Source organism: Struthio camelus, chromosome 26, assembly GCF_040807025.1.
Source record: "Struthio camelus isolate bStrCam1 chromosome 26, bStrCam1.hap1, whole genome shotgun sequence".
NCBI classification, from domain to species: domain Eukaryota; kingdom Metazoa; phylum Chordata; class Aves; order Struthioniformes; family Struthionidae; genus Struthio; species Struthio camelus.
The window spans coordinates 4,119,910-4,146,137 of NC_090967.1; the positions used below are offsets into that span (position 1 = coordinate 4,119,910).

Genomic DNA, 26,228 nt, shown 5'->3' on the forward strand with positions numbered 1-26,228 from the left:
GGCTGAGGGGGACGGGATCCTGCACCGGATGGGGGAGCCCCAGCTGGCTGGGAGGCCGTTTGGGCGGGAGAAGACATGCGTGGCCCCAGGGCGGGCTGTCATGGAGCGGTGCGGGCAGAGGGACAGGATTCCTCCCTTTAGTACTTTGGATTAAGCCCTGTAGCATTTTGGTCAGCAGTGGCTCTGCCTCAACTGCAAACTCCGGTGAGGTGGGTCCTTGGTCTGGCCTTGCCACTTCGTGCCACCTCCCCTGTGTGACCAGGGACACCAGGTGGCTGCTCCCAGCTCCCCAGCCAGGCCCTCGGCCACCTCTCTGCTTCCAGGACTTTCTCCTCGTCTCCCATCTCATCCTCACGCAGTTCATGCCAGCAGGGAAAACAGGGAGGTGGGGGGGGGGTGACACCCAAGAAAACGAGCCGCAAGCACAAGGTCCCAGAAGTGACACTGGTCCCACCGGTGACATGGTCCCATTGGTGTGACACTGCCGATGTCGCACTGGAGGACCTCTGCCAGGCTCCCCTCCGTGGGCTGCACAGCCCGGGCTCGATCCAGAGCAGCCCCACGTTTCAGGGCCGAGATGGCTCAGCACAGACCTCGGTGCTGCTTGCAGACCTGCAGCCGCGTCGGAAACGCAGTTTCGAGAGCTCAGGGCAGAGGTGCAACGAGCCCACGGTCTCAGGCCACAGGGACAGCTCAGCTAAACCCGCGTGGATGGACGGGCTCCTGGGATCGATTCCTCCAGACGGCAGCTCTGGTTCCTGGCCACCCCCACAGCCCTCCGTGCCCCCGCGCTGCCACCAGCCCCGGCATCGCTGCCCCCAGACCGGCCCCAACACGTCCACGCTGCCCTCCCAGCCCTTCACCTCCTGGTCTCCCCAGCAGGCGCTGGGGACCGTCCCCAGCGGCGCTGTGACACGCAGCGGCTCAACCGGCGGCTGTGTCACCCCTGTGCTCCTGCCGCATCCCTTGCCGAGGCTGTGGGTGTCCTGCCCCATGGCGTTACCCTCCTCAGGCTCCTGCCCCTTCTTTCGGTCCTTCTGGTTCCCCTCGCCGGGATCAGGAGTAATTTTGCAGGAAGAAAGGACCTTGGCACGTCCCTCCAGCAACACCAGGAGTGCAGACCCTGCCTGGGACCGAACACTCCCTCCACCTCTGGGTGATGTTACCGTCCCTGCCCAAGGCAGGGAAACTGAGGCATGGACTGAGACCATTTAGGGCAGCAGCACCCCAGCCCCGTGGTTTGTGGCACTCAGCTGTGGCTGCTTAACCCACAGACACATTTCACCTGGCCACCAGGAGCTCCTCCGGGGCAGTTCTCTAAATTCCTGCGAGGACCTTTTCTGCGAGGCTTGGGCTGCTCTTATAAACCAGCAGTCTGATAGCTCTGGGGGCTTTTTCTTTCTTTTCTTTTCCCTGTGTCTTTTAGGAGCTTTAGCCTGGAGGCAGGAGGGTTAGTGCCTGTTGCCTGCGGGGCTCTAGCATGTAGTGTTAGGTGCTTCTGCTGTGTCCTCAGTCCTGCCCGGCAGGTAAGGGGGCAGTGACCAGCTCAGCTCTCCTGTCCTTGGGCTGGGGTTTGGGGGCTACTGTTGCAGCAGTCAGGAGGTGTCCCAGCTCTGTCCTTCTCCTGTGCAACGTCCCAGATGAAGGATCATGTCATCACGTAGCTCTGTGGTGGCCCTGGGGCTCGGTTCCCAGCCTGGCTGCAGCACCCCTCTGCCAGCGCAAAGGAATTCTCTCCCCGCGCTGCACCTCCTTCCGCCCCGGAGCCGCTCGCTCACCCTGCTTGGCCAGGAGGACTTCTTTGAGAGCTTTGAAGGGTAGGTGGTCACCGGCATGGTGGTGCTGGGATGCACAGCAGAAGGGAGGACTAAGTTCCTCCTGACTTGCTTTGCATGTGTCCCCAAATGAAAGTGCTTAACACCTGCCCCTTGGCTGGGGTGGGTTTGAGTTCATGGTCTAGAGCTGGGAATCCCAGCACCTTGCAGGATGTGGGCTGATATTGTTGCCCTGTGGCCGGGGCTCCCCTGGCATCGCTGCTGGCTGCACTGTTGTGGCTGGGACCTGGTGGTGCTGGACACCCCAAAGGCTGCTAGCTCATGCCCGCGTCTCTGATGCTCTCCTCTCAGGAGCTTCTGCGATGTGAACGATGCTTTGGGGACTGATCTGTTCGACTGCAGCTACTCCATCCCTGACCCGCAGCTGGTCAGGAGAATCGTGTCCCAGGTGGAGTTTTATCTCTCGGATGAAAACCTGGCCAAGGATGCCTTCCTCCTGAAACATGTCCAGAAGAACAAGATGGGCTTTGTCAGCATCAAATTGCTGACGTCCTTCAAGAAGGTAGGCGAGGTGTGGGAGCTAGACACGGGCTGCGTGTGGAGGGTTTCTGGTTGTTCAACTATGTTCTGGCTGTCTCGAGTGTGATCTGATGGGAGGTCTGGACCCAACTTGGGCTGTTGGTGTCCAGGTGAAGGAACATCAGGACTGGAGGTGCAGTGCCAGGGGCTGAGCTTTGCCTTAGATGTGTTGCAGCAGTTCTCCAGGTCTAAGCAAGCCCGGGTAGCCAGGGAGGGTGACCAAGGGAAGCAGTAAAGAGTTGGTCCTCAAACCCCGCTAGTACTGAGTCTACCCCTCTGCTAACGCCCCATCCATGAAAAAGCTGCAGGAAAATCCTGTCTGTGTGAAGCAAATGGAAGCTGTGGCTTGTTGCCAGAAGGAGCCACGGTCTGTGGGGGCCTGGGGAACTTCTCACACAGGCGCGTGAGGGACACTTGGGTGAAGAGGGGGATGTTGTCCTGCTGTGACCTAAGTCTGAGGGTGTTGCAGCCTGCCTGGACTGTAAATTTGGGGTGGTCCCTGTCTGGGAAGCCTCAGAGGGATGCAATGGCCACCTCTCTTTTGCAGGTGAAATACCTTACACGAGACTGGCGGCTTACGCTCTATGCTCTGCAGTTCTCGGAGCTGCTGGAGGTGAACGAGGAAGGGACCAAGGTGAGACGGAGGATCCCTATCCCCGAATCGCTGCTGAGCATCCCACCCAGCAAGCTGCTCTTGGCCTGGGACCTCCTGCCCCAGGAGCAGAGTGTGTTACCACCGCTCCAGAAGAACTTCATCGAGACTATCACAAGGATGTTCAGCCCGTTCGGCGCCATCGCCTCCATCCGCATCCTGAGGCCCGGGAGGAAGCTGCCCTCGGACGTGAGGAAGTACACGTCCCGCTACCCCGAGCTCCTGACCAAGTGCTGTGCCCTGGTGGAGTACGAAAGCCTGGAGAGCGCCAGGAAGGCCTTTGAAGACCTGAACCACCAGACCCAGGGCTCCCCGGGGAGGGAGAGCATCAAGGTGGTCCGTCTTTCCGGGAAGGGCTCCAAGAAGAAAAGCGGGGCTGAGAGAGAGACGACAGAGGACATGGAGCTCGTGGACAAGCTGGGCTGGAAACAGCAGGCGGCGGCAGTACCCGAGAAGTTTCCGTACGGCCTCGGCGAGTCTCTCCTCTACAGCTCTTCAGAGTCGGACAGCACGCCGGTGTCCCCACCGCTGCTCACGCACAAGTTCCTCTCCGCTCCGGGCTGGCCCAGCAGCTCCAGCTTCAAACCCTGCTCCTACTCGAGCCCGTTCTCCAGCTCCCTCCTGTCCAGTAAAATCTTCCCTCCCCTTGCTGCCGAGCTGGGGAACGGAGCGTCCTACGGCCTCAGCTCCAGCCCGGAGACGCAGCGGTTTGCCGACTACAGCTGGGAGAGCGGGATGGCTCCGGGCAGCGCGTGGGCCCCGTGGCGATGCGACGCAGCCTCCGGCCCCGCTCTGGACCCCAAACCTCCGCCCTGCAATCCTCCGGCGGGGAAAAAGGTGCCCGACTCCTTCGGCCTCCGAGCCGGGGTGATCCGCCTGCCGCACGGGCCGGATGGCACCAAGGGCTTCTACAACAGCATCGGGAGAGGGAAACTCGTCCTCGGGCACTAAGGCTCCTTTACTTTGAGTTTTGGGGGGATTTTTTTGGTTTTTGTTTTGTTTTTTTTTCCTTCTCTCAAGCAGAGTAGCTCTCTTCAGAGGGGCCCCTTGGATATCTGCAAAGGGCGGAAGTCCAGCCGGTCGGGGCTCAGAAGAGTTGGGGGGCGAGGAGGATGCTCGAAGGGGGGTCGGCTCGCGAGGTGAGATGCTGAGGGAGCAGATGCGCCGAAGAGCCGCGACTTGCCGCGCTCGCCCAGATGTGACTGCTTCTGCCTCGGTCCGGACCGTCGCCAAACCGTGCGAGCTCGCTAGCTGGGACTACTCTTAACGAAGGGGCTTATAACTCCCAGAGCAAAGGGGTTACTGCTAACGACATGCGTAGCTCAACCTGCACCTACTGCGAGCAAGACCCGAATGGCTCTTCCTCTTCCCGGTCCGCGCTGTGGCCTCCGAGCTCTGGCCATCCGTTGCCCAGGGGCCGGTGCCGCGGCCCCCGGCGCGGGCTGCGGCAGGGGAGCGCGGCGGGGACCGCCGAAAGGCGCCTTGGCCGCGTTGGCACAGAGTTGTGGAGCTCCGATGCAAAATAATCAATAAAGAGAGATGATTCCAGGCACTTTCTGGCCTGTTGCCGTGATTTTTATTTTATTGCACTTTTTTTTTTTTTTCCCCTCTCTCTTCCCCTCCCTGGTTTTGAGGATGCCAAGAGCCCCAGCTAAGCATGACGGGGGGGGGAAGGTCCCTTCCCTCCGGGCAGCTCTGTCCTTGGGGTACGCAGGTTATTTTGCTGCAGCGGTGAGAAGCTGGGCGACGGGCTGCGAACTGGTGGGAAATAAGGGATTTGTTTCACGGAGGCTTTGGAGCAGCAGGGCTCGGCACGTTGCCCCCACGTTGGAGGTGAGAGCGTGCAATGCTCCATGCAGAAGTGCTGCAGCCCTCGTCCCCCACGTCTGCCCTCGTCCCATGGAGGGCTGGTGACACCAGTTCCCACGAATCTGCCCGGACACAGCCGTGCTGGCTGCTCGGGGGGAGGATGAGGATGCTCCGAGCCTGGGGGGGCTGCACGCACGAGCAGGGTGCCCGGCTCCTTCCCGGGGCACGCACCTCTAAACGCGTCAGTGCGTGGTGATAGCTCTCCAGGAGCAGATGCTGACGCTATGGAAAGCATCCTCAAAGGCACCTCCGCTGCCCCTTTCCCGAATCCCATCTGCTCTTCCCTTAATTCCCCCCCCCCTTCTTTTTCTCCAGCTCAGCTCTCCTGGTCCCTGCGCTCGAGGATGCTCCTGGGGCGGCCGCTGCTCTGCTCCCTCCTCGCCGGGGCCAGGGACCGGCGTGCCTGTCCCCACGCTGGCACCCGCTTTTCGGGGACCCCCGGCAGCTGTAACGGGGTGACTGGTGAAAGGCCCCGAGCGACAGCGGGGAGAGGGCTGCTTTCCTCCAAGAAAGGTCCTTTTCTGCACGAATCGCTTTTAATAGAAAAAGTAAGGAAAACACCATCGTCCCTCGGGAAGTGCCATCGCCCGCCCCAGCCGTGTCCCCGTGTCCCCGTGCCGGGGTTAATCCCGCTCTCCCGGCCGGCTGGGGGACGCCGTGCACGTGCTGCCGGCCCGGCCGCCTGTTTTTGGCGACGAGCCGTTTTCCTCCGTTTCCCGTCGCGTTTCTTGGGCGCCGTCGGGGGGCTCCAGCCCCGCGTCCCAGCCCATCTCCTCGGGGGTCACCTTGATGGCGTAGAAATAATCCATGCTGAGCACGGCGCCGAGGATCTCCGGCACGTTGTAGTCGGAGGAGAGCAGCTCCTCGGGCAGCCAGAGCGAGCCGATGTCGCGGGCGGCCGCCGCCTCCTCGCAGAGGAAGAAGCCGTCGGCGCCCGGGCGCTCGCCGAGCTTCAGGACGCTGCTCAGCTCGTCCTGGCCCAGCTCCGCGGCCAAGGAGCAGTCGAAGAGCTTCATGGCGTCCTCCAGCAGGACCTTCTCGGGCAGGTCGGCGGGCTGCCGGGCGGCCGGCGCCGGGCTGCCAACGGCCGCCGGGCCGGGAGCGGCGTTGGGCGTCGGGGCTGGCGAAGGCGTCTCGCCGGGGACGGGGCGGCCGGCGGCGAGCTGGGCGGGCGGCCCCGGCGCGGCGTCGGCCACGGGCTTGAGCCGCCCTTGGATGTGGCCGTAGCCGCCGCAGAGGGGCGGCTCGGCCAGGCCGAGCGGCGGCGGCGGCAGCAGCAGCGGGGCGGCGCGGCGGGCGGCGGGACCGACCGCGGCGCCCGGCGGGGTCACCCCTTCCTCCGGCGGCGGGTAGGCGACGGCGTAGCGGGGCAGCGGCTGGTAAGGGGCGAACGGGTCCGGCTGGCCGGCGGCGCGGAGGTACCGCTGGGCGTCGAGCAGGACGGGCGGCTGCAGGAACCCCGTGGCGGCCCATTCGATGCGGTAGATGCGCGGGTCGAAGAAGCAGCCGCAGGGAGCCATCTGCAGACCTGAGAAGCAAGAGCCGCGTCTCGAGCGCGGGGTCCCCCCTGCCCCCTCCTCCTCCTCCTCCTCCCGCGCCGAAGCTCCCGGCTTGGCCCCCGCCGGGGTCCGGCGCGGTGCGTGGCGGGACGGGGCGGAAAACCGTGGGAAAAGGGAGCTTGGGCAGAGGGAAGATGGGCGAGCGCCAAATTATAAGCAACTGAACCGGGACGGATGGGCGCCCATAGGCTGGTCGAGGCCGGGCGCTGGGTGCCCGTGTACCTGCCGGCGGGGCCGCGAACGCCTCTTTCTCTTGGCCCGGCGGCTGGTAGAGGTTGGATGAGCCTGCGGGGGGGGGCGGGGGGAAAAAAATCACAATAGAAAATTCGGGGGCGGCCGCGTGGCACGGAGCCGGGGGGGGGGGGGGGGGGCTGGATCCCACCTCCGGCCGAGAGGCTTCGGGGCAGGCCGAGGGGCAGGGCTGGGGGATGCGCCATGGCCGGGGGGGCTGGGGGTGCCGGCGCCGTTGCCGTGCCCGGCCCGTTCTGTTTGGGGGGGGGGTCTCTGGGGAAGGAACGCGGCGGCAGCCGGCGTTCCAGCTCCGGGCAGGATGGTGCTGGACGCCTGGGCTCCCCGCTCCGCCTCGCTCCTAGGACCGAGCCGGACCCCCCCCCCCCAGGTAGTTATTTCCCTGGGGGCAGCGCACGGAGCTGCCTTGGGCTCGGCGGGTGATTTAGCACCTCGGCGGAGGAGCGATGCACCCTGCGGGAGGGCAGGCGGCGGGGTCGGGGCAGGGGGGGTCCCGCGTCCCCCCCCATGCAGTGCGGCGCGCGCGCCGGGAGATGGTGCATTCGCCCTGCCGCCGCCGCCGGCCGCGTTCCCCTCCCCGTCCCCGGCAGCCGACCGCTCGGGCTTCGCAGAGGAAACCGCAGCCCGGCCCGGCTCTGTGACGTCGGCTCGCGGTAGCTGCTGCTGGCGACTAGGATGCGACCGAGCCATGATGAGGCTTCGGGGCTGTGAAGAAACAGGCCATTTTCACGCCTCTTCTTTTGCTTTCTTTTTTTAACTTGTGCAAGGCTGGGGCATCCCGGAGGGCGCTCGGCCCGGGAGGGTCCCGCGGGTACCACCTTGGCGACAGCGCTGCCGGGGGGACGCGATGTGCCGGAGTCAGCGTTGCCCCGCTCCGCTCTTCGCCCGGGCTGTTTGATCCGCTCTGTCCTCTGCTGCAAGCGTTTCGACGGGCGCTGCCAGGGAACTTGCTTTTCCCTTGGCGGAGAGGCCACAACGGATGCGACAGAAGAGGCCGCTTGCTTTTTCAAGGTATTTTTTTGTTGTTTCAAAGTTCCTGCCTTCAACACAGAAGCAAAACTGGCTGCACTAAAACAAAAGGCAGCTACTTTTAAAGGAGGAGAGATGGCAATCCCCACCGAAGATCCTAGTTAGGAGCCATGGTTTTGGGGTCCCGTGCTCTTTCCTCCTCTCCAGCCACGGCCGCACGCGGGTGGGAGAGCAGCTGGGACGAGCCGAGGCACTGACGCCGCTCTGCAGCCCCGGGAAGGGTCCGGCACCCACGTGGCTGAGCTGAACCACGGACGTTGAGCTGTCTGGTTCGTGGTTGTCCATCACGGACGAGCTGCACTCAGTCCTAGTGCCGCGTAGCTGCGTTTATTTAAATGCTAGAGACCTAGAGAGGAAAAGGGGCCTGAGGGAGGTAGGAAAGGTCACGCAGAGTCACTCAGCAGCCTGCTTTCATCCAGCCCTTGTTCGAGCAGAGCTGTGAGCTGTTTCAGGCTCTCGGTGAGGGAAAAAGCTAGGCCTCTCTTGAGGATGTCACCCAGCTGCGTGACATCCAGGACGACAGGGTATCTGCCCTGTGCACTCCCAAAACGGGACTGGACTCTGCAGAACATCAGACTCTGGGACGCTGGGGCTGTTTGTGCTCTACAGGACCCCAGGGATTACATGTTCCCTCCTCGTACTCGGAGGATTTGGCACTACCGAGGACGTCCTGGTACGAAGAGAGGCCTCTCGCTCCTGCCATGTGAATGACATGTGGCGTGGATAGTCAGGATAACTTCAGTTGTACACTGGAGGCCAAAGATCTCTCCTGGCCTGCATCCTGTTAATTAAACAGATTGCTCTCTGTTAACGAGGCACCTCTCACACTTGCACAATCCTGCAGCCAGGCCATCTGATGCTTAACTTGTGGCTGGGACTGACACTTGGGGGCCTGAAGGCAACCACACTTCTAAAAACATATAAATTTATTTAATTCCCAGGCACAGCTGAGCAACCTACTCCTCAGCACACGCCATCCCAAAGCCTCCTCTCGACTCGATGCTGTAAGAAAGGTCCCATCGGTTCTATCTGTAGGAGTTTGCCTTGTGCTTGGGCAGGAAGGTGAAGTTGGCAGGTACGGGTCCCAGAAGCAGCTCACTGCAACAAGAGAAAAGATTTGTGTTCAGTTCATCACAAGCAGCTGGGCCACCAAGACTCAGCTGTCACAAAGCCCCTGGGGGCTCTGCAGCGATGGTATGTGTAATCAGAAGTATCAGACCAAGCTTTTACTGCCCTGAAACTCCGGGAGAAGGGTTGTTGTACACAATCCCCTCCATAGGTGCCAAGCTTTAACCCTGCTGCAGGGACAAAGCCCCCAGAGATGGGCGCTGCCTTCAGTCTATGAGGCGTCACCTAGAGTCAATGCCAACGTGGGTTCCTAAGTTTGGTGACCTGAATACCAGCCTCATTGCTGGAAACAATGCACCTAAAATCATCACGAGCCTTTGAAAAGCTCGTCCCTACCTCTGGCTGTGCTTGCGCAGAGCCAAAACCCTAACGGTGCCAAAAATATTAAGGTCGGATCCGAAAATGATGTAAGCCAGCTCTACTGCAATCAGATTTATCCTAGCTTAAGACTTCAACTGTTTCACACTTTGGAACCCACATTGTGTTTTCAGTGCAGATTACTTTTCTTTATAGTCAAGGAGGCGTAACATATTTCCTGGATGCTGGTTCAATACAGCATCACTAAAACTTTCCATAAGACATGTCAGCAGAGACTATCCCAGTAGGGCACACAATTGCATAACAGGACTTTGTGAATCTATGGCACAAAAGCAGAACAGTGTGTGCTTAGAGAATCCTGCTTCTGGTTAGTGTCTCTTTAACATGAGCTTTAGCAAATAAACCTAAACTGACTTTTAAAATTGTTCTTTTAAGAGTCTGTTACAAGGCATTCCAAAGGGTACAGGTTACAAAGCATAGTGGACCCAAAAGCTGGCAGGTTCTGCTTGAAAAATGGCATTTAAAAAAATCCGGATCAAAACTCCGTGTACTTGTAACTTGGTTTTAGGCAGCTGTTCCCATTACTAACAAAATGGATGAGGATTAGCAAAACCAGAGAAGGTTGTAGCCATGCTCTACTTTTGCTAATCTCCATTTCCATGAGATGGGAAATAGCAGCTGGCTACGCTGCTCCAACTCTCATTTCAGCTGGCTCTGGGCTTGCAGAGTCAATTTCCAGCCACCGTCTGAGGACTCGTAGATGTGGGGAAAAGCAGTTTCCTATGCTCTGTTACATCAACTCAGAAATCAGACTATGAAAAAAGAGGAAAATATCCAGTTCTCCTAACTAATTTCACAAGTTGTTTGAAAGCCCTTGAGGATGGGGACTGCTCCCCTGCTCTGTATGGGCCCAGCAGAGCAGGGTCCGGGCAGAGCACGGACATCTCCGATGCTACAAAAGCCTGAGACGTCCCATCACTGCGCTCTCCTCCGTTGATTCCTTCGACTGTCCCTGGATGAACAGTGTCATGAGAGAGGTCAGCTAGTCTAGATTTGTGCTGGGTACTTGATGACCTGCTAAGGCAGATACCGGGAATGAGAGAAATCCCAAGCTCCGTTAAAAACCTTGCTGAAGTAAAGTACTGGTTAACCCTTCCTGGTTTCTTACAACCTCTTAAACTTGTGGAAATGAGAGATCATCCCATTTTAGAGGATGCACACGGGCACGGTCACTTTGTGAGGCTCTGCAATGTCCCCTCCTGGAAACCAAAAAGAAATTCAGTGCTTTGCTACCTTATTTTAATCCAGTCGTCCACATTTTGGCTTGCCATTAGTGTCTCCAGATAGTCTCTCCCCATGTAGTAAGGCGGTCGCTCATTGATTTTCTGAGGTAGGTGTTCTAATAAGCCAACTGGAATATACCTACAATGCAAATATAAATGCTAATGACACCGTGTGCTATTGCTCAACTTGTACAGGCCTTCTGTGAAAACGATCCTACCAGTTGGGGAGAATTACCTGCACAGAAAAGAGAGCCATTCCAGCAGGAACTTCCTGGTTTTCTCGACTCCCTGAGTATCAGACCCCCAGTGTTCAAGGCCATAGTTGGTGAAGTCTTTGAGGATATCAAATCTCTCACTGGAGGAGATATCCCAGTGTCTCTGTTCCTTAATTTCAGTGAAAATCCATGGTTTGATGAGTGCCCCTCTGTAGTCAAACAAAACGGGCATTGTTATTCACCTGACTGCATGCTTCTGGCGATGCCAACTAATTTAAGAGACTTTCCAGCTCTTATTTGCCAGCCAGTGTGACTTTAAAAGCTTTCAATCTCGATAAGAAGCTGCTGTAAGTTCCCACAGATACAAATGACTCCACTGAGTTCCAAAGAGTAGTTTCTTCAAGAGGAAACTCTTCCTGTGTTTTGAGTTTGTTTAGGCTTTTTCTTTTTATTTATTTTTTACTCCTGCATCAATAGAGCCCAGGGAAATAGAAGTGAATGGGGAAATACAGTCACTTGCCTTGCAATCATAATTCCTGAAACACCCATCTGCATGGCTTGATTAGCATCTTCATAAGATAAAATATCACCATTTCCTGTGTCAGAAGGGAGGGAGAAGCCAGAGGTCAAAGTGATGCACCAGGGCAAGTCAGAATGAGTGAATCCAGGCATGGGATAAAATTTAGAACGGCTGTAGTGCCTAAGAGCCAGGCTGTCCAAACAGACTCTGGGACTCATGCTTAGAGACTCCCAAGGCTATTTCTGATTAATAGTCCCCTTACAAGGAAAAGAACTCTCTCTTCCTTTTGCCCCAATCCCAACTACTACCCTCAAGGTTTAGCTGGGACTGTCCGCGTTATGGTGTCCAAAGGAGGGAGAAAAAACACTATAAATGAGGTGCATTATGTGTCTTACCTGGCCCTTCCCCTCCTAGCCCTGCTCAGCGTTTGTTAGACCTGGCCCTGGAGATCCAAGCGCTTGGGCAGAACGGAGCTGCCCAAGAGCTGCTGGTTGCACATGGTACAGACTGGGAAAAGCCCGGAGGGACTTCAGGCAAGAAAGCTGGTGCCCCAGACCTGGCACGCACGGCACGCAGGGGAGGCAGATTCCTCCTCACCGTTCTTTTGCCCAAATGAAGTCCTGCCACAAACGACCTTGCTCTGAAGTGGCTCTGCTGGACATGATGGTGTCTGTCTGCTCGCTCTTTCTCTCAGAGCAGAGCTGCACTTAAAAGCAAAGCAGGCAGTCGCTGCTGGGACAGCTGGGCCACCTCCACGCTCGGACAATGCTCCGTGGTGTCGTCACCAGCCATACCGATGCTCCAGCCTTTCCCATAGACTGCATGCACTTAGGGGCCTTTTTTTTTTTCTCCATCGTTTAAACAAAACATGCAGCATTTTCAGTCTACTGAGATGTGATCTCAGGCAGGATAAAACAACAGAAACACCTACCAAAAAGAGGCATGGGGTTTGCTATTTTAGCACATTCTGCTATGTAGTCCCAGTCGGCAACCTTTGTGTACCGTTGTTCCCTAGATCGGCCGTGAAGCTAGGAGAAGAAAGCGGCAGTGAGACCCTCACCCGAAACGCCCCAGAGAAAGCAAAGCAGAATGGGAGCACCAAAGCAATGTGCTTCGAGGAAAGGCAACACCATCACTTTGCGGGAGAAGGATCTTCCTAGACGTACACCCCAGCTAGTCGCTAACAGAGACGCCTGCAAAAGCGGTTAGCAGAGGTTTAAAGTGTGCTGGATGCTTTCTGCACTATGTTTCAGCTATTTACAATCCAGAACAAGAAGTGATGATTCACAGTAAAAGGGAATACTCACTGTGGACAGGGACTACCCACCCTGCTGCAACTGAGACGGCTCCACCCTTTTTTCCTCAACCCTGGAATAATGCTTATTTGGCTTAAAAGCTCTATTTCAAAGCACTGCAGGAGTCGCCCCCTTTTGTAACGGATACAAGACTTGGGAGTACCTTGGACAATGCCTTAAAAACAAAAGCATCTGCATTTCTTCTATTATTAGCAGAAATCACTAAAAGGTGCCATGCAGCCAAAGGTGTTTGAAAGCACTATTCCGCTGTGGGGGGGAGGGGAAGGTCACCCCCACATGGCGCTCTAAGCTGACGTGCAAGCAAAGCTTCCCAGATACCAGCCAACAATCTGCCAACAATCACAGCAAGTATCCTTGTACCGTGACCATGGATGCTCCCCACTCCCGGATCCTGGGGATTATTTTATGAGCCACGTTAATCTTTTCTTGCACCCCAGTCCGTATCTTCACAGTCAGCGGGACGTCCAGCACCTGCAGAAAGGGCAGAGTGAGGCCAGGCTCAGGCAGGAGCCTGCTGCACCAGCTCATCTCCTGCTGCTGGCAGGATGCTCTGACTCACCGAGTTCATCCCTCTGACGATCTGTTCAAACTTGTTAGATCGGGTCATCAGAGCACAGCCCCCTCCCTGTAGGACAAAAGGTGACACAGTCAAGACTTTCTGCCTCTTTGCATAGTGAAGAGCCTACTGAAAGCTGCTCGGACAGCAAGCAACCCCCTACTCAGGGGATGCAGGTAAGACTTGGGAGCATCCTGAGCCAAGGGAACTCTTCAAAACGGCACCTGGTCCCTTCCCAACTTCTGCCTGCTGCAGGGCACCAGCGACAACCAAACAGTCCCTGCTCCGCGAACAGCTTACTGGCCTCCCCACTGAAGTCCAGTATCCATAAATAAACTGGGAGCTCTGGACCAGACTAGCAAGAGCAATCAGGCAGTGGGGGGTGAGGCAAAAGACAGACATCTGTTCAAGGAAGTGAAAGATGCTGCAGAACATCTTCTTACCTTCTTGTAGACCAGGTCAATTGGACAGCCAACATTGATGTCTACAAAGTCCACTTCAATTGTCTGATTCAGAAGCTCTGCACATTTGGTCATCGTGTCTGGAAATGCTCCCTCCAGCTGCAAAAGGCAGACAGTTTGCATGAGTGCAAGAGGTAGTGTTTCTCCTCAGGAGAAGCGAGTGATCATTTGGCTGGTTATCAAATGACAGCGCTCACCTGCACCCCAAAAATATCTTCAGTGTGATGCCGTTTGAGGAGAGCCCACTCGGAGGACTGGCCCTGAAGCAGGTTTGTGCACACGGCCATTTCTCCACAGGTGACGTCTGCCCCAAAGCGCTTGCATATCCTTCGGAAAGGGAGGTTACCGCACTGAAACAGGCAGGAGACATCTGACTGTGCGTGGGCAGCTTGTGATCTGCACAGTTTGTCAGGAGATGTGCTCCGTTCCAAACGTGCCAACAAAAGATTTTGACAAAAGGAGGACAGAATAAGCTACCTACTGTGGTCAGCGGAGCCAAATAGAGCTTGCCTTGGATTTCCAACTGGAAGACAACCAGGGATGGGGGGAAGCATGTTAGCAGAGCTGAACAAGCAGTGGCCAAACAGGAGGGGGAGATCCCAGTTAGCAATTTTCACCACCTGCCTTGGGTGAAACTCAGTGGGAAACCAATCTCACACTGTCTCTGAGGTCAGAGCAGCGGTTTTGTTCAAGAAGCTCAACTATTCCCTGATAAGGTATTGCTTGCGTAAAAGAATGAGAAACTTAAACCGCTCAGTCTGTTTTCACTGCTCAGCTTGAAGAAAATTCAAAGCAGTTACAGAGGAATGCAAGACTAGCTGACAGATGCAATGAGAGAGGTGATGAGGAGCAGGCGGCGAAGGCGGCAATTCTGTCCCTCACTTCAGGACAGCACCGTGCAGTACACATAAACCAACCAGGCTCAACCTCAGCTCTCCTAGCAGATCTTTTCCACCCTCACTGATGGCTCAGCCTCTGCTCTCCTTCACGTGCAAGGGATTGCCAGCTGCTCCCGGTCCTCACCCTCCATAGATAACACCATGGCTCCAAGGCTCACATTCCTGCCTCCTTCCCTTCTCATGACAGTAATGTTGAGCCAAGGCAGCCTTGTCCTCTGCTTGCCTCTCACCCAGCTAAAATGTCTCTTCTACCTTCCCAAGCACAATTTCAACCGCTCGAGAGGCAGCCGAGAGATGGCAGCCCTCGGCAGAAATTCTCACCGCTCACCTTTTTCTTCTCACATGGCCGCAGCTTTATAATGTCTTCATCCGTCACAGGGCCTGTTGCTGTGACAGGGGAATCCTCGGAGGCATCCACGGGGCCAGGACTCTCCAAGGCGGCTGGTTTGGGATCTTCTCCCTCGTCTAGTAGCACAGGATGTTCTGGGGCATCCCCGGGGCCCTTCTCAGGTGCTGTGCAGTTGGGCACCTCTTGCCCCTCTGTGGAGTTCCCTGCGCCCTTGTTTCCCTTCCCACTATTGCCATGAGACTTGGCCAGACATCGGAGGTACTCGTCAGCCTTCTCAAAGCTAAACTTCTTCTTGCGCAGCTGGTGCTGGAGGTCCTTGGAGAGGTTGTTCCTCACCAGCGACTTCCCTTCCCATTGCTTGGCCAGGTCCACGTTGACAACGTTCTGGTAGCCATCCCCGAGGTGGGCCCGGGCAAAGCGGCAGGTCACACCATAAATGCACTTGCCGAAGGTTTCAAAGAGCACGCAGTTTTGCCCCAGATCAGCTGGTTTCACAGCCATGTATTCGTCGATGTCATGAAGGAAGCGGCACCGTGAGCCAAAGTAGCACTTCTCTGCGCACCCCTTAAAACAACGAAGAAGAAGAGCGTAAAAACCTCTGCCCCTCCACTTGCTCGGTCAGCCATGTCTGTATTTTCCAGCACAACCCAAGCGGTGAGCCTGGAGCCATCCTGTCCCAGAAAGGGGACAGGACAACTGCTCTGAGCACCCATTGCTCCCTGGATGCTGCCGGCCTTCCCCTCCCACAGCTGCGGGACTGGCAAGAGGGGAGAGAGAGCAGCTCTCACACATGCACTGGGAGAGGGGAGCCAGAAGCCGTCTGCCACGGTGGTGGCAGTGCTGTGAAAACGCTATCGTGAAATGCTACTGGGAAGCAGATCGCTGGGACGTGCTATAAAGGGGCAGTTACTTATTCACTTGCGAGGGTATTTTAGCTCTACAGCTTCAGGGAAACTAATTCTTCATTTGTCCCGCTGAGCTTCATGCGGATACATGTTCTCCTAGGAAGCCAAGAGAGCAAGTTCTGCCAGCGTGAGCCCCGTGCTCTATCTGCTCCGTGCCATTCTGCTAGGAGTTTGCAATGGCGCATCTTCAAGTACTCGAGGCTGTGTTTTCTAGACTTAAAAATATATAAAGCTATCAAGCAGGGAAGGTGCATGTGAGCCCTGAATTCCTCCAAGCCGGAGCCCAGCTGAGCAGGGCTGCCGTACCTGCGTTACCGACGGGCAAAGCCTGCTCTTCTCATAGTGATTTGGTTTCATACACGGCCTGCTCTTATTCTGCCCTCGGGCTCTTTTCCGTTCGACAGGCTCCTTCTCCTCTCTTCCGGCTTCTTCAGCATCCTCTTGGCTTTCTCCTTCCTTAACAGGGTCATCTAACTTTGCTCGCTTTGCTGGAGGCTCGGTCTGGTCATTGCTGACCGACTCCTCTTCTTCATCCTCCTGAGCGGCCTCCTCGTTCCCGGATGCCCCTCGTGCTTTCAGATACGCGTGGAACCGGTCCTTCGACGTGAGATACCTGCGGAGTGGGAGAGGCGGCGTCCAGCACCAGCGCAGGCGCGACAGGCGCTACGGAGGTCTCACGGCCCCCTCCTCTCCCTCCTCTTTTGGGGGGGAACAGAGAGCGAGCTGCAGAAGAGGAAGAGGTGGGAGGGAGGCAAAGGGCCATAAACGCACGGGGTGGGGGCTAAAGCATCCCTGGGGGAGTCAGGCATGCCTGGGGTGGGGGGACAGGAGGGACCAGGCACCTGCTGGTGGGGAAGGGGAAACAGGAGGGTCTGGGCACCCACGGGGGGGTGGGGGGGGCGGGAGGAACTGGGCACCCAACAAGGAGAGGGGTGGGAGTGATTGGGCACCCACCGGGGGGGGATCGGGCACCCACCGGGGGGGGACCGGGCACCCACCAGGGGGGATCAGGCACCCACCGGGGGGGGGGGAACCGGGCACCCACCGGGAGGAACCGGGCACCCACCGGGGGGGATGAGGCACCCACCGGGGGGGGATCGGGCACCCACCGGGGGGGGGATCAGGCACCCATCGCGGGGGGGGGGATCAGGCACCCACCGGGAGGGACCGGGCACCCACCGGGAGGGATCAAGCACCCACCGGGGGGCGATCGGGCAGCCACCGCGGTGGGGGGGGGCGGGATGGACCGGGCGCGCAGGGGGCGGGGCGGGGCGGGGGCGGCCCTCACTCACCGGGCGCGGACGGGCGCCACCCCCGCCGCCGCCGCCGCCGCCATGCTGCCGCACGCGGCGATGACGCAGGGGGCGGGGCGCGCGCCGGCCCACGTGACGGCGGCCGCGGGCGGGCCCGCGCGGGGCGGGTATAAAAGGGCGGCTGAGGGGGGGAGGCGCCCTCAGAGCGGCGGGCGGAGCGGGCCGGGCGGGTGGGGGGTTTGTACTTGGGGCCTGGGTGAGGGGCTCGGCCGGGCTCCGTGAGGGGCGAGTTCCCCTTTTCCGGGGCTGCGGAGGGCCCCGAGCCTCCTGGGGGTGCTGTGAGGCCGGCGCGGGCCTCGACCCGTGCTGCTGTTTCCTGTCTTGGGGCCTCTCCTGGGCATGGGAACTGCTGTGTTAAAGCAAGCTGCTACTCGAGGCCTTGCTTCTGAGAGGAGATGGGGCCTTTCATGACTTGAGAGGCAGGAAAAACCCCCAGCACTATCCCTTAGTCTTACGATTTCAAGATGGTTTCTTGCTTTTTGGCTCTTCTCTATGTGTTTGCAGCTGGGAGGAGATGCAGAAATGCGGGGTGCTCACTTTTATTTACTTTTTCAAATAGTAAGTACAGCCCTAGCTGCTAAGTGTTTGATTTGAGCTGCAGGACTGAGCTTGAGTTGTGCTGGATGCTCTCTGCCTTGGGGTGCTCCTGTGGGTGGGCTCTTGTGGCCTGCTGCTCAGGCAATGCAGTCTCCTGTATTGCTTTCTTTTGAAACGTTTCCCAGCCTCACCTGACTAAGGAGTGGGGTGGCTTTGCTTTTCCATCTCTGGTGGCCAATGGGAAGAAGTCCCATGTGCTCTTGGCAGTGAGCCCTGTGCCTGAGCATCCTCCTCCCAGGGAAAACTCTGGTGGGATTCAGTTAATGGAGAGACTGTGAGATGGTAACATCTCATCCCTGGGATTGGGGGTTGTCTTCTGACATGGGCTTGTGCCATTGCAAAGTAGAGGCCCTGCAAGGTGTTTCTGAGACAGTTTTGTGAGTGCAGCTGGGCAACAGAGGGAGCGAGGAGGGGACAGGGCTTGTGAAACAGGCCAGAGCACCAGTTCTGTCACTGAATTTGGTCCGTGGGTGTGTGAGTTCAGGCTTGTTGAGAGTCAGCTCTTCAGTCTGAAACCTCACGTATATGGCTTCTGTCCCTTGGCTGCCACACCTTTCGCGTGTGTTTGCTGCACTCATTGTAGCCTCTTTCCTGCTTCATGATACCTGTGTGCTGAAGATAAGGAGAGCCTCATCTGTGGTCCTCTTGAGCTTATGCTTGGTTTGAGGGGACCTACGCCACGAAAGATTTCCTAGGAACTTGGTGTCTAACAGGGTGATGTCTTCAGAGCTTTCCTAGCTGATGTTCCCTCTCCAGCTCCAAGTTGACTTGGAGCCCTTCCTTTACATGCAGTATGTGGTCATCCTGCTCATCCTTGTCATTTAACATGTGCTTGCCTGGGCTACTGAGAAGAAGGAATGAATAAAGGAGAAAAGACCTGTGCCCCACCTTCCCTGTCCCTCTCTCAGCACTGAATCCGAGGGCCTTACCAGTGTCAAAAGTTGCCTCTAGATTTCCACAAGCCCTGGGCACGGAGCCCTGAAGCGCAGTTTCAGCCTTGCGGTGCAGGTACCAATGTGGAGAGGGAGAAGGTAACGTGTGTTTCTTGCCTTTAGGGGCTGCTAGAAGCTGCTGGAGAGCAGCTGCTCTCGTGGCGTTGGAGAACTGCTGTAGCGTATGTTCGTTTACAGACACGTGAAAGTTGTGTGCACGTGGGACAGAGGTAAGTTTGCATGTGGAGCTCACGCTTTGGTGTTTTCCTGTTTTCTGGGGCTGTGCAATTCTCTCCAAATGCTCCATCGGAAATGTGTTTGGGGAGGAACTTGGAGCCTGGTAGGGTGCCAGTGCCTTTGCTGAGGGTGGGCAGGTTATATGATCAGACATGCTGCTGGGAGAAGAGCTTTTGGCTGATTGGGTATTAATTAGTTTTGGAGAGAAATATGAAGAACGCAGAATACTATTTTAAGCTTCAGCTTGGCTGAGAGAAGGAAGGAAGGAAATGAGGCCCTGGGGATTAATGAAATGATTTCACTGATGTTTTTGTGGGGCAGTAAGCCCGAAGTCAGAGTGCTTTTGACTTGCTGTACTCAGCTGAGGTCACAGACTTTCACATTTAATCCCTTCTCAGTGCACTGGCTCGGTGGTTTTATGAGGCTAAGCCTCAAGTGACTTTCTCAGCAGACCCTGGCTGAGGGTCTGAGAATGGGATATGAAGCCCCCAGGGTTGCCAGTTCTGCCAGAGCCCCTTGAGCACCTAGATTGGAGCCAGCTGTGCTCTGTATGTGTTGTCCAGCAGCATGGTTATTCCCTCATTGTGGGATGAGGGCTGTTACAGGGAGGAGGCTTAGCCAAGCGGCTTGATACCCACTTGGGGTGGGGAGAGGACACACGTGAAGAAGCTGGAGGGATCTCTGCTCGATAGAGATGTGCTTTAACCTGTTTCACCCCTTGCTCTAACCAGGTCCTGCTGAGGCTGGGAGCGGATGGCTGTGAAGCCTGTGTTATGACTGCCTGAGCTGAGCTGCTTTCATGGGTAAACATAATGCTCTGATCGCCAGAACTATTGCTTCAACATCATTCAGCAGCGCGAAAGCAGCTCTAAAGAAAGCCGATACCCATTAACTTGCTGGGAAGGCCAAGTCAGGAAAAAGGGAAAGGTTGATTACAGGAAGGTGTGATTATACATATATATGTATCACAGGAGAACCAAGTCAGAAAAAGTTCAGCTACTTCAACGTCCAAGTTAAACAAGACACATGTATTAATGAAAATACACCTTCCACAAGCTCCCACACAAAAGTCGGATGTGTCAAGCCCCTGGTTCTGGCTACTACACCCAGGCGTTAGCTGAAAAATGAGGTTTTGTAGCTGCCCTAAGAAGTCACCTCTACAGCTGCAGCAGGGTGAGAGTGGGGATAGAAATTTGGACCTGTCATGTTGTTTGGATGTCATTCACAGCAGTGCAGTACAGTTCTGACAACCTGCTCTGGTTAATCATCTGAATGGGCAAATGTCACAGGAGGCAGGTGTGAGATTTGCCACTTGAGTATGAGCAGGGGAGTTAGAGCTGGAAATGAACCACTGGGTCCTATCCATCTTCTGGTTTTTTTTAAAGCCCTGTGCAACAGAGCTTCTAGCCTTCTGCACAGGAGGCTATTCCCGTTGCTCATAAATCTCACTATCGGGAAGTTGTTTCCAAGATTAAAGCTTAAATGTTTTCCCCTCCGGTTTCATCCCCTGGCTCCCAATTCCCTTCCTACTGTAATCACCAGGTCTCAGTCTCCTCCCAGGGCCTGGTGGTTTAGGAGGATGCCCCTTGGGGGTCTACCCTGCACCAAGGCCCCCTCTAGGCACTGTAACATGTCACCTCCAAGATGACCTGTGTGGGACATCTTGGACTTGGGCTGAGCTTGTCAAATGATTCCAAAAGCCTTAGCTGAGCTTTGAGCAGGCGATGGTGTTATAGAGCTTAGAGAAATATCTCTTGCCATAGCTCCCTCCTGGCTGGTTTAAGAGTTACTTGGAGCGCTGGCCTAGCCTTTGGCCTGTGAATAGAATTGTTAAAGGTCATTACGTGGGCAAGGCCTGTGTGGTTTTAGGACAGGCTGTCAATTTGCTCAAAGGAGTGAGCTGGCGTTCAGGGTCTGTTGTAGATATTGTACCACCTCTGATAAGAGTGAGCGGAGTGATAGTTCCTGAGGGAAAGTGTAATGAAGAGCCATGGCAAAGAGTCCTGGATTTGCATAATCTGCCAGGTGTGTAGGCAGGAATTGCTAAAGAAGCAAGGAAGGAAATCTGCAGGAAATCTGGGCTCACCGGTGAGAGGGAGGAGTGTGAGATCCCAAATAACTTGGCTGTGGCCCTCAGCCTGTTGTTAGTAAAGCTTGGAGAAGACTGCAAGTCTTTTCATCAGACCCTGAGATAACAAGAATCCAAGGCATCAGCCATGGGAGAGGCTGACTTCTTGGCAGAGGCTGGTCTGCGAGATGGAAGAGGCAGGGTGTGGCTTTCCCTCGTGCTCGTGGGCATGGGGCTGGGGGAAGGCACCCCGTTAGTCCCTCATTTGGGGACCTCCAGGGGGACTTTTCACACCTAGCTCTTTGATCTCCCCTCTGCTAGCTAGCCAGTCTCTCCCCAGCCATCACCTCCCTCGAGCCTGCTGATCCCAGGGCCAGTCTGGGGCAGCTCCTTGGTTGGGGAAGAGGCTCTGCAGAGCGGTTGCGGTCTTTGATCCTCTCCTATCTCCTGTGGCTGCCCTGGCATTTCCCGGTGCAAGCTGGCTAATCCTAAATGGCTCAATTCTGTCGTGATTTCAGGGTAGTTCAGAGGATCCAGGCCATAAAGGTGCTTGTTCTCAGTCCTTTAGGCCCTTTAGCTGGCCTCTTCTAATGCCCTGTGCCACTGGATGACTCTTTTTTGGTACTTTTTCCTTATTTTTGCATGAAAAAGCAACACTGAGGTTTCTTCCTGACACTTAACTCGGTCAGTAAGTGACAAACCGAATAAACATGCCTGTTTCACTGGGACAAAGGCTCTAAAATCCTGCTGCGACTGAGATGTTTCATCATTTCTGAAGTGAAATGTTTCACTTAGAAAAAATAAAATTAAAAATAAAATTAAAGAGAACTCAAAATGACGCGTTTCAATGTTTTTCTAATTATTTCCCCCTCTTTTGGCTGGAGCTGTTAGTCAAATTTGGCCCCACTTCACAAATAGTTTTAGAACCTTCCAAAACTTCTATTTTGGTGACTCTTCCCGTCATTAATGAATAATAGTTTGATCTCTGCCCTGCTTGCCTGCTGAGTGTGTGTTCCTGCTCACCCCTATGTGTTTATTCTTTCAGGTTTGCTGCTGGGACCTTCTTTAACCCCCCAATGTTCCCTAGCGCTGTCTTACTCCATAATTGCATGGCTAAACAGCCTTTTGCCTTCCTTCAGGCAGACTGGGCCTGCCTCTACCCCTGTCCCATGCTGGATGTATGTAGAAGTGCACATGTACATGTGTGTTGGGCTCTCATAGGCTTCTGAAGCCTTAAGACTCTTGCTTATATGTATGCCTCTTTTGCATGTGACCGAAGCCTCAGTGCTCCACAGCACCGATGGCAGGACCTTTTTCAGAAGGATGATCTGGCTCTCCTAGGAGTTGCATCCTGTGGCAGACCTGGGCAATTCCCTACCAGTCTCTGGCACAATGTGTTTGTTGGACTCCAGGTGAGCAATTTTTTTCTCTCCCAAACCTGGCTGTTACAGGTGTAAATAAGCTGGGGGACTTGCAGACTGAGGAACAGCAGATGAGCTGGGATCTTTACTGCTGCCTCTGTCCTCACACTTGCTCTGTCTGTATGAGTCAGAAAGGAACATCATCTGCTGATTTTTAGGGTCACACATGGCTTTGTTTAGCTTGTTAATCATGGTAGAATGGCCTGTGACTGAAACATGGTTGTTTCCAGAGATGGCTACCCAGGGTGAGATACAGAAGGCGGGAATATGTTCTTCTGTTGGTCCGTCAATTTTGGATGTTACTTAGCTTTGACCACAGTTCAGCCCTTGTGGTGGCCCTGGGAACTGTCCTGCTCGAGGATGGATGTTACTCCGGGGATAGTGGAGAGGTAGCAAGGTCTTTGTCCCTCCTCTTGCCCTTGCTTGCTGCTCAGCCTTGGGCAGAGGGCTCTGAAGCACTGTCTTAAAAGCACAGTGGTTTTCAGAGCTCCCTTGCATCAAATTTTGGAGCCAGTTGTTCCTTAGCATTCTTACGTATCCTTTTGTTCACCTTTCTTCCTAAGGGCACCTGATAGGAAGTGGGGGCTTTGAATTGTCTGCATGATCCCTCTGTCCTGATCCTGTCCCTTCTACATACGATTGTTGAGCCTGGAACAGCAGGACAAGTAGATACTGCTCAAGTTAAGCAGCCTGGGTTACTCGCACCATTTCCTTTACTCACTCCACCTCTTCAGCATCCTCCTGGAAATAAGGATTTACAAGGAAAAGAAAAATGCAACTTCATTTAGTTTCAGGGAGAAAAAAAATCTTAGTGGTATAGCTAATCCCAAGTCCCTTCTAGCCTCTGATTTTTTTTTTTTTTTTTTTTTTTTTGCAGACTCAGGGAGATTTTCTTCTTCCTCTTCCAGACTAGAAGGTAGAGGGCCACAGTTGTGAAGTCCTCTAAACTCAGAGCAGCCTATGTTGCAATCAGCATCATCATGCAGCAACTGATGAGGTTTTGCAAGGTCAGGACCATCCCCAGTTTTGCCCCGTCTCCCGGTATAATGGTGTGCCGGTTTCTCGTCCTGCCTTTGTTCTGGAAGACTCACCGTATGCCCTAAAAAAAAAAAAATCAACGTCGGAGGCTGTTATGGTGAATTGCCAATTCCCGTGTGTCACACAGCCCTTGCCTGCCTTTAGTGAGAGGTGCTGCTCTGCGTATCAAGGACTTTGTCCTGCTTAATGGAATCCCCTTTGTCATAAGTGATTTGTAGCAAGGCAGTTTCGTTTCTGCGCCCTGCATAGCTGTGCCGCTTGAGGCTGCTCAGAGGTGCCTCAGAGCGATCCGTGCTAGCACAGTGGCTGCAGAGTCCTGAGATGATCACCTGCATTCAGCTCGGCTGCAGAGGACGTGCTTAGCGGGGATCAGTGCAGCTTACAGGTTAGCTCAGCCCCCTTGTGAAAAAGGGGCCGCCATCCCTATACTGCGGACAGTCCCATGCAAACGAGTGGAAAAAGGGACAAGTGTACCGGCAGTACTTTCTCCAGAAAAAGTTCCTTCTTTTGAGATGGAAGGATGTCATTTGACTCCTTCTTGCAGCACAGGGGAGAGAGTGAACTGGCTTTGGTTAAGAAGCCCTAATAAATATCATGTGTTAGCTTTAGGGTGCTTATATCAGACAAGACATCCCTTCTGGCTTTTTGCTCCACTCAAACAGCTGCTGGCAGATCTGCTCGTGCTTTTGGAGGGCGAAGGAATAGCAGTCCTGAGAGCAGCCATTAACTTTTTCCGAGTAGACCTTGGCAAGCCCCAGGATGCGAAAAGTCCAGAAGAAAGCAAATGGGCTTTGGCTGGGGTCTTGGAGCCTGAACGTGAGCTGAGCTACCAGAACTCACTGTACTGGTGGGGAAGTAAGGAGATTGCAATGTTTGCAATGAGCCTTGACGCTCCCCTTCCTGAACTGGAAAACTTCCTGCCCATTTGTTTCTCTCCTTCTCTCTCTTCCCCCCCCCCCCCCCCCCCCCCATATTCCTTCTCAGCAGGGACTAATACACTTGCTTTCTAGGCTGGCTTAATAATGACACGACATTGGATCCCAGTGTATCAGCATGTGCGCTCCCTCCCCCTGCAGCCTTCCCCTGCTAGTAACATTTGAATCCCTTGGCTAATTCCAGCTGTGTCTGGCAGAGAGGAGATGTCTCAGATGTACTGAATTCCTGAAAGTTTCACAGAAATGATTGCTTTGCTAGAGTACTTTAATTTGTGCCCCTACTAAAGGAGGTTTCAGGCGGTTGCCAGTGGGCCAGGCAGTGAGTGTGAACTTAGTGGCTGGTCAGCATACGCAGCTCCAAAACGAGCTCCAGCACACACCAATTCCTGGGTAGTGAAAGGGGGAGCAGATACAGGGGGATGTGGGGCCCTGAGGAGGGGACAGATGGGGGAGCATAGATGTTGGAAGGGTGTTTGCATGTGTGGGAGATCTGGTGTTATTACAGTGCAGGGGCTGTAAGCCCGTCTTGTAGGAAGGAGCTGAGATTATTGAGGTGTGAGGAGGGATATAGGGGCTGTATAAGGGCTAGTCTCACTCCCAGAACAGTCCCCAGTTAGGCAAAGCAGTAGAGGATGGGCTCCATCTTAAGATGTGCAAACAGCTCTATGAAAGCGCTAAGAAGATAACCTTGCTTGAAATAAGATCTCCAAAAGCCACCCCAAAGTGAGTCAGGAATGGATAGACAGAGCCTGTTCATGCAGGTTTTAACCTACAAGGCAGGACTGCCTGTGCAAATCAGGCTTAGAAGCTGTCCAGCTGTGAAACTGCTATGCTCTGGGGTCCTTTAATTTTAAGGACAGGTGAAGATTTTTTCCAGAGCTTGAGTTTATGGGATTGGGGTGTCCCTTCCTGTTTACAGGTAGGAACGTGATCCCCTAAGTGCAATAGAAAAGCTCAACCCGTTTCTCCCCTCTGAAGGGCTGTGTTCACCCCTCCTCTCTCCTGCCCCAGGAGGTGTTCCGCACCAGGCAGCGTTTGCTGAACTTGGCTCCGGAGAGTCTGTCTCCCTGCAGCTGCTCTTTCTGCTGCATCTCTGCAAATCATCAATATTCACGTGCTTTGTCGGCAGAGTCTCCAAAGGGATCTGGAAATCCGGAGCTGGATCCAGTGCTGGAAAAGTCTTTCCTGCGTGGGGTCAGGGAGCAGCGGGCTGTGCATTTGCCACGAGAGGGGGTTATGAGCCCGCTGGAGCCCAGGAGGAGTGGGTGCTGAGGGTACTGCAGCCTTGGATGGGGTGCGCTGATGGGTCCTGGCAGTGGTAGGCTGGGCTCAGCATCACCCTCCGCCTACCCCAAAAAGCTTCGTTTTGCGCTCCAGGCTGGCGGGACTGGGGCCACCCTGCCTTGCAGGGGGATGAGTTGCAGAAGGTGCCTTTATCTTACTCAGCAGACCTTGCTGCAGCTTCATCCCGTTTTCCCTGTGAAGGATGGGATGATAGTGGATTAACACGTGACAAAGCCAGATAAATGCAGATGGATGGTTAAGTGGGCTAGTGTTTAGCAGGAGTTGTGGCACCTGCAGCAAGGCAAGTGGTGAGACAGACGCTTGTTTGGCCGCAGTGAGGAGTTTGATCCTTCTTGCTTTCCCCCAGGGTCTTCCTCCCAGATAACTGTGTCTCGGGGGAGAGTTAAGCCAGCTCATTTCCCTGAGTCCAGTCAGGAGGAAGAATACTTTGCACATCCTCCTTCCTCCTTTAATCTGGTTAAACATCGCTTTCCTTAAACATATTGTCCCGTGAGGTGACTCCACTGCCCTCCTATTGTTCCCTGCTTTGTGCTGATGCAACTCGTGGTGTGATTGCAGAGAACCGGTTTGGGGAGCTGATCAGGCTGATCCTAACTTTTTTTTCCCCCTGGGGCAGGAACACATACTTAGCAGGTGCATCTTGAGCATTTGGCAGTCTGGGATCTGAGCTAATCTGCCTGCAGCCAGTGGAACTGCAACATGGTGAGTGCTAAACAATAC

The 26,228-nt window shown here is 55.3% G+C and overlaps 3 protein-coding genes and 1 long non-coding RNA gene across 4 annotated transcripts; 2 read left to right on the forward strand and 2 right to left on the reverse strand.

Moving 5' to 3' along the window:
- The first annotated feature begins 1,650 nt into the window (after positions 1-1,650).
- LOC104139152 (la-related protein 6) lies at positions 1,651-3,957 on the forward strand. The gene is made up of 3 exons (XM_009667182.2): positions 1,651-1,817; positions 2,127-2,337; positions 2,902-3,957. Exons 1-3 carry the CDS (start codon positions 1,651-1,653, stop codon positions 3,955-3,957), a joined length of 1,434 nt encoding a protein of 477 aa, XP_009665477.2.
- Positions 3,958-5,404: 1,447 nt separating this feature from the next.
- On the reverse strand, positions 5,405-7,997 carry PRR22 (proline rich 22). The gene is made up of 4 exons (XM_068919522.1): positions 7,943-7,997; positions 6,974-7,023; positions 6,657-6,735; positions 5,405-6,403 (listed from the first exon to the last, which is right to left on the reverse strand). Exons 1-4 carry the CDS (start codon positions 7,995-7,997, stop codon positions 5,499-5,501), a joined length of 1,089 nt encoding a protein of 362 aa, XP_068775623.1. The 3' UTR covers positions 5,405-5,498.
- A 623-nt stretch (positions 7,998-8,620) lies between these two features.
- Positions 8,621-17,049, reverse strand: DUS3L (dihydrouridine synthase 3 like). The gene is made up of 13 exons (XM_068919779.1): positions 16,955-17,049; positions 15,969-16,275; positions 14,737-15,321; positions 13,991-14,032; positions 13,707-13,859; positions 13,492-13,608; positions 13,052-13,117; positions 12,853-12,963; positions 12,108-12,204; positions 11,177-11,252; positions 10,677-10,865; positions 10,452-10,580; positions 8,621-8,810 (listed from the first exon to the last, which is right to left on the reverse strand). The coding sequence occupies exons 1-13, from the start codon at positions 16,996-16,998 to the stop codon at positions 8,738-8,740; spliced, it is 1,989 nt and encodes a 662-aa protein (XP_068775880.1). The 5' UTR covers positions 16,999-17,049; the 3' UTR covers positions 8,621-8,737.
- A 68-nt stretch (positions 17,050-17,117) lies between these two features.
- On the forward strand, positions 17,118-21,604 carry LOC138062322 (uncharacterized). Its single transcript, XR_011136374.1, has 3 exons — positions 17,118-17,533; positions 18,628-18,734; positions 19,473-21,604. It is a non-coding gene; the product is annotated as an uncharacterized lncRNA (long non-coding RNA).
- Positions 21,605-26,228: the final 4,624 nt, after the last annotated feature.

Excerpts from the sequence above, each read along its gene's own strand:
- DUS3L (XM_068919779.1), bottom strand. The coding sequence starts at position 16,998 with ATGGCGGCGGCGGCGGCGGCGGGGGTGGCGCCCGTCCGCGCCCG. Across the intron at positions 13,118-13,491 it reads TTGACCTGGTCTACAAGAAG|GGAGGGGGCTGTGCTCTGAT; the intron begins GTAAGAAGATGT and ends TTTGTCCTACAG. Across the intron at positions 12,205-12,852 it reads GGGGAGCATCCATGGTCACG|CTTCACGGCCGATCTAGGGA; the intron begins GTACAAGGATAC and ends TTCTTCTCCTAG.
- LOC104139152 (XM_009667182.2), top strand. The coding sequence starts at position 1,651 with ATGTCATCACGTAGCTCTGTGGTGGCCCTGGGGCTCGGTTCCCAGCCT. Across the intron at positions 1,818-2,126 it reads TTCTTTGAGAGCTTTGAAGG|GAGCTTCTGCGATGTGAACG; the intron begins GTAGGTGGTCAC and ends CTCTCCTCTCAG. Across the intron at positions 2,338-2,901 it reads TGCTGACGTCCTTCAAGAAG|GTGAAATACCTTACACGAGA; the intron begins GTAGGCGAGGTG and ends TCTCTTTTGCAG.
- PRR22 (XM_068919522.1), bottom strand. The coding sequence starts at position 7,997 with ATGGACAACCACGAACCAGACAGCTCAACGTCCGTGGTTCAGCTCAGC. Across the intron at positions 7,024-7,942 it reads GGTTCAGCTCAGCCACGTGG|GAGCGAGGCGGAGCGGGGAG; the intron begins GTGCCGGACCCT and ends GCTCGGTCCTAG. Across the intron at positions 6,404-6,656 it reads GTTCGCGGCCCCGCCGGCAG|GTCTGCAGATGGCTCCCTGC; the intron begins GTACACGGGCAC and ends CTTGCTTCTCAG.